Raw genomic sequence first — 5,948 nt, 5'->3', positions numbered from 1 at the left:
TGCTTCATGAAGTCAGGAGGTGTCCATGTGGGAGAAGGAATAGGTGTGTTCTGCAAAAACACAGATGTTGACCAATTCTCCAACTCAGTGGGTCGTCTAATGATATTCTCTTATCCCCCAAATGGCTTATGATCACTACTGCCCAAAAGGTGAGACAGTTGTGTGGGACTGTCCCAATTACAACAGGACAATTGGGAGGTATGCAGGTTATCCATACCACTGAAGGTACCGTAGGTACATTTGGTGACTTTATTTATTCTAAACTACTACAAAACAGACGTAGGAAACACGAACATCAGAGAAAAGGAACGTTTCTGCCACGTCTAAGCGCGAGCACTGTAAACTCGCGCTTTAAGATCACTAGGTGGCGGATGGTTTGTTCCTTTTTAATAAAGATATTCAAACTGATTTCGTAAAGGGAAATGACGTATGGCGGGAAAACAGTAACCAATAGTGAGTGCAGACGTTTCCATTTCGCGCTAAACTCCGATAGTGAGTGCTGATACAGACAAAGCTTGGTTGGGTTTGTTCAGCTTACGATGCCTGGCATCCTAGACGATTGCGAGAAGTTCTTCGGTACTTCAGATTTGTACAAGGTTTTAGCGGTACGGAAAGAGGCGAAGGATGGAGAAATCCGACGCGGCTATCACAAAGTGTCATTGCAGGTTCACCCTGACCGAGTACCGGCAGATGAGAAAGAGGAGGCCACTGCCAAATTCCAGGTAACTCAGCTTTGGTTCCTGTGTGTGCGCACAGCTGATATATACACCGTATTTACACACACACACACACACACACACACACACACACGTATATATTATTATTATAACCAGTGTGAGTATGTTAGTGTATGTTGTTGGATAGTGAATGAATGTATGCATCTGTGTGGTGTTGGAGTGTGGAAGTTATTCTTTGGTGTTGGCATGAATCTGTATGTTAGTGTTTTGATGGGTGTCAGTGTTTAATGTAAGCGTGTGCATGTTGGCTTATAGTGCAGGAATGTCAGGGGTGAGCCTAGGGTTAGTGGCACCTAAGAGATAAAGTACAGGAAAGTGGCTATAAGTGTATAGTGTTAGAGCATGCTTGCTTGTTAGTATGTGTGCTTGTTATATGGGATGGACATAGGGTGGGCTGATTTGAGGGCTGCTTCGAGTCTGTACCAGGCCCCAAGATTTCTGATTTAGGCCCTTTGTGTATCTGTGCTTAACCATCTATCATGTTTCATTTTTAATCAAGTATCCAGAATCGGGTGTAATGTGTGTTCTATTCTACAGATACTTGGTAAAGTGTATACGGTTCTCAGCGACAAGGAGCAGCGAGCTTTATATGATGAGCAAGGAATTGTTGATGAAGAAGCTGAATCTATGACTCAAGACAGAAACTGGCATGAGTATTGGCGCTTGCTGTTTAATAAGGTATTGTATATCGAGCATCTGTGGTTAATAAAATGTTCTTATGATGTTCTACCATACCTGCCCTTATTTTTTTTCTCCATTTCTACTCATTTTACACTGTGACTCCAGGGGACTCTATACCTGCTATAAACTCTGGAGAGTTGGGGACTGTCACTTCTGATTGCATAGGACTTAGTATGGTAGTAATTGGGAGAAATGTTGTATTCACCCCACTCGCCCAAATTAAAGTAAAAAAAAAAATAGTAGAATGTGCATTTGTGTGTTGAGGAGTTAATGCTTACAAAGATACTGGAAAATACTAATATGGTTTAATGTGTACAGCATGCTCTGGTAATCGTACATTTCATATGCATCTTGTGATCTCGATAGTAGTATACATAGTATTGTATTCTATCACTTAGATAACGATGGCAGATATAACTTCATATAAGGAAAAATACCAAGGTTCTGAAGAAGAGAAAGAAGAAGTCCTTCAAGCATATATTGACTTTGAGGGTGACATGGATGAAGTTATGGCATCGGTTCCATGTGTTGAGTATACAGATGAACCAAGAATAAGAGATATCATTGACCAAGCCATTGAAAGGAAAGAAGTCCCATCCTATGATGCTTTTGTGAAGGAAAGAAAAAAGAAACATACTCAACGACAAAAAAGGGTAAGCACAAATCTACTCTTTTCTGAATGATTACAGGAAACTTTTTTTTTTTTTTTTTTTTTTTTTTTCTAGTAGCTAATCTGAGTTTTGTTTTGTCTTGCTACTCCTGAAAAGAGACCTGTGTGTCAACACTTTTCTGTTTCCCTAATAAGGTCAACGTTCAAAATCTTTACTGAAACACTTATCTGTTTGCGGATAAATCTTTCTGCATGCAGTAACATGGTTTCCTTTGTGTTCTGAACTGGAGGCTGCCATTTATCTGGTATTTGGGTGACTAACTGCCACATTGAACTGATTTCTTTTATGGCAGCGCTTATGAAGTTCATTTGCCTCCTTTACAGAAAGTTATTTCCATTCTAATATAAACCATGCCTTTGGGAGTGGCGGGGCTCTTTTAAGGACCAGAATGTGTGGGGTTTTTTTGTTGTCATTCCTACAATGTTTGCTAAACCATTATTCCCTTTTTCTGTATTATGACCCATCATAAATTGTACATCTTTTGGTCAAGTGTGGTCTTCTTAAAATCATGGATGTAAAACACAATTATCACTAATGGGTAAAAAAATACTAGCTTATACACACACCTACGTATATATATATATATATATATATATATATATATATATATATATATATATATATATATATATATGTGTATATCTATATCTCCCTCTCTTTTCAGGGTCTTGCAGAAGCCAAAGAAGCTGAAATTATGGCTAAGGAGCTCTGCCTTGGTGAAGGTGCAGATGATCTCAAAGCATTAATTCAGGTATGAATCTTATAGACTTATTGTGAGTTGATTCTTTTGAGTAGTTTACTGTTCTATTACCGTATTTGCTCGATTATAAGACAAGGCTCTAACCCCCCCCCCCCCCGGGCAAATGCTCTGGGGCAAAAAACCCTTGTCTATAATCGAGGTCGTCTTTTAAATAGAGGTCTGACTATGAGACTAAGATCCAGATCCCCTGCAGCGCTGCAGGGGACCTGGATCCTCCTGTCTGGTAACCTCAGCTGCAGCTGGGGCTTCTATCACAGAGTGCCATCGAAAGTGCGGGCAGCAGTGGAGGTTGTCTACGCGCATACCTTCCCCGGCTGCCAGAGAGGAGAATTTCCTGCAGTGACACGGGGAATTCTCTTCTCTGGCAGCCGGCGAACGTCCGCTCTGCTGGCTCTTCCCCCGGGGCTTCTATGACGGCGCACCGGTGTCGCATGACCTTCCGGTGCTCAGTCATAGAAGCTCTGGCCGCCACCTGCTGCCCCAACCAGACACCAGGGAGTCAGAAGCACTGGTAAGTTGGGGGGGGGTTTATATGGGGGGCATATGGCTTTTTTGGCAGCAGAGTGCCCAGTTATATGCCTTTTAACCACCTTTATGCCACTCTGCCTCCAGAAATGCCTTATATACCCCCCTATATGCCCCTGGCATATAGGCGGGAATAAGGCATATCAGGGGGGCAGAGTGGCAAGCCTGGGGGGGGCAGGTTGACAAAATGAAATAAGAACGCTGTCTTGTTTTTGTGTTTTTTTCCCTAAATTAATATTCAGATTTGGGGTGGTCGTCTTATAATCGAGCACATACGGTATTTTGATTTCACAAACTGAATTAACACTACCTCTTCTCAACAGAAAAGACAAAAGGATCGAGCAAACGAAGCAGATCACTTCTTGGCTCAAATGGAAGCTAAATACTGCAATAAACCCAAAAGGGGAGGGAGAAAAACAGCACAAAAAAGAAAATGAGTTGTGTGGTTGGTACACATTTACTTTGAAAGTTAGATAATGTTAATGTGTTATCTCTAAGTTGCTCCCATTGGAAATTAAAAATATTATATATTTAATTTACAGCTTCTCTGTTATTGCACTTGAACTTAATAATTTTAAAGTAAGTTTCTATGGATGTTTCCCTAGCTATCACGTTCTCAGTTGTTGTAGCTTATCAAACGCTTTAAATGGAAACTTTGGAATCAGAAGAGAATGTCCAAAAGCTTGAGGTTAGAGATAAGATTGTTTTTTTGCTTTATGGCTTATGGGAAAAGATGTATGGAAGTGGAGTGACTTGAACTGTTGATACTTTAAATTTTCTATGGGATAGCTGTAAACATTAAAAAGATTCTCATTGGTATAGCTTAGATTTGTGTATTGTAGTTAAGTGTTTCACACATCAGTGCGATCCTGTAAAACCAAGGCGTTTTGTTTGGTTTTTTTCTCTACAATTTTCCCCTTCGCACTTCAGTCATTTCTCCCATCCCTTTTCTCTTCTAAGGTAACAAGCTTTGCAAGTTCCACACTTATAGAAACATTTCTTATTGTTTCAGTTCTGTTAGCTCTGTAGGTAAGTAGCTTTTTATACACTATAAAAGATCAATTTTTCTAGAAATAGATTCAAATCTTTCTTTTAATTCCAACAAACTTCCCCTTGGGTGTGTTTAGCCATTTATTCAATCTGAATTTTAAATTTGAACCGTTGAGATGAGTGCGTGGTAAATTCTTCTAGGCCCGATTTTTCATTATTCCAAAGGAAGATGTTCATTCACATATTAGGCCTTCTCTTATTTTCTGGGTATATACATGTTTTAGTAACCCATGTATAAGTTGAATTAACTGGGAGCAAATTAGCTGTTCTCTTGATGAGAAAATCATCCTCCAAGTAATTATTGTTCGGAATGAAGTAAATCCCATTTTAAAAAATTTAGTATATTTTAAGACCTGATTTGTTTTTTTGGTTAATCTAGAAAACTCTGTATACAGTAATACCTGCCACCGGCAAATTATGCTTCCATTTTATATTTTTAAAGAACTAGATCATTCTTAAGGAGACTAAACATCTATTTCTTAAGCTAACTCAATATATCTTCCTATTAAGCTACAGATATATTGACTTTTTTTTTTTTTTTTTTTCTAGGTCCTCAGTTACCATCCTTTCAAAAACATCATGTGAGCGGATACGAAAACAGATTTATGACGCAAATATTAATGTCTCTACTCTGGAATTGTATTACGCTCCTCTGTTGATTATTTAAAAAAAATGTTTTTCATTGTTGGTGTTTTAATAAAGCTTTTGTAAAATAACTTCATTCATTTTGCATAAATATTGTATAATCTCCCAGAAATGCATTTGGAGCTAGATCCTCTTTTTGGTTAATTAATGGTGGCTGTCTTACATTAGTTCAGAAAACTTGTCTGTATGCTTCATTAGCATAAAGGAACATTTATTCAATCTTATTTCATCTGTCTCAAACTGAAGATTCCCATAACCCTCTTCCCGGGCATGATTTGGCTTTCCAAGTATTTTTACAGTGATACCAGTCCACTATTCTTTTTTTCTTTGCTTCCAAGTCAAGGGGGGGGGGTGAACTTGATTTGCGGGTGTCACTGCTGCTTCTTTGCTGATTTTACTTTTTGTTAGAGGAAATGCTAGACCTCGAGGCAGAATGTGGTTCTATACCAAGACCTCTTCAGAATTCACACTGCATAGAAAGCCCTGCAGCTATTTATGACTATCCTTGCACAACATGGAGTTCTGTACCCCTGGGGTCTCATTCATCAAATACAGTGACCAGGAGGCCTGCAGATGTGTCTGGGTTTTTTGAAAGACTTTGTTTACCACAGATCGAGCTGGGGGGATTGGTTTGGTTTGTGTCTCTGCTACCTTATTGCCACAGCTCAGAAGATGAAGGACGGCTCCTCCATGGATGGCCAACCTGACACCTATAAAGGGAGGAATAGACTAACATTACTTTGACACCATGAGGTCATACATTCTCTTTGTTCTGATGATGGCACACCTCCAATCCCAGCGATTTTTTTTTTTTTTTTTTTTTTTTTTTTTTTTTCTTCTTGCAGCATCTTAAAGGTTAAGGAAGAGATCCTGACTGTA

The 5,948-nt window shown here is 39.2% G+C and overlaps 1 protein-coding gene across 2 annotated transcripts; it reads left to right on the top strand.

The window, feature by feature from the left end:
- The first annotated feature begins 457 nt into the window (after positions 1 to 457).
- On the top strand, positions 458 to 5,145 carry DNAJC9 (DnaJ heat shock protein family (Hsp40) member C9). 2 transcript variants are annotated; one of them, XR_008345942.1, is made up of 7 exons: positions 458 to 722; positions 1,275 to 1,415; positions 1,817 to 2,071; positions 2,754 to 2,840; positions 3,698 to 3,819; positions 4,335 to 4,403; positions 4,974 to 5,145. XR_008345942.1 is itself a non-coding variant. In XM_053451323.1 (6 exons), exons 1-5 carry the CDS (start codon positions 540 to 542, stop codon positions 3,809 to 3,811), a joined length of 780 nt encoding a protein of 259 aa, XP_053307298.1. In that variant the 5' UTR covers positions 458 to 539; the 3' UTR covers positions 3,812 to 3,819; positions 4,974 to 5,145. The 2 variants fall into 2 exon arrangements, 1 of the variants encoding a protein (XP_053307298.1); XM_053451323.1 differs by lacking the exon at positions 4,335 to 4,403.
- The last annotated feature ends 803 nt before the right edge of the window (positions 5,146 to 5,948 follow it).

The sequence above is a fragment of the Spea bombifrons genome, chromosome 11, assembly GCF_027358695.1.
Source record: "Spea bombifrons isolate aSpeBom1 chromosome 11, aSpeBom1.2.pri, whole genome shotgun sequence".
NCBI lineage: Eukaryota > Metazoa > Chordata > Amphibia > Anura > Pelobatidae > Spea > Spea bombifrons.
Note: the sequence above shows the minus strand (reverse complement) of the source record. Positions and strands in the feature narration are given on the sequence as shown.

Excerpts from the sequence above, each read along its gene's own strand:
- DNAJC9 (XM_053451323.1), top strand. The coding sequence starts at position 540 with ATGCCTGGCATCCTAGACGATTGCGAGAAGTTCTTCGGTACTTCAGAT. Across the intron at positions 1,416-1,816 it reads GGCGCTTGCTGTTTAATAAG|ATAACGATGGCAGATATAAC; the intron begins GTATTGTATATC and ends TCTATCACTTAG. Across the intron at positions 2,072-2,753 it reads ATACTCAACGACAAAAAAGG|GGTCTTGCAGAAGCCAAAGA; the intron begins GTAAGCACAAAT and ends CTCTCTTTTCAG.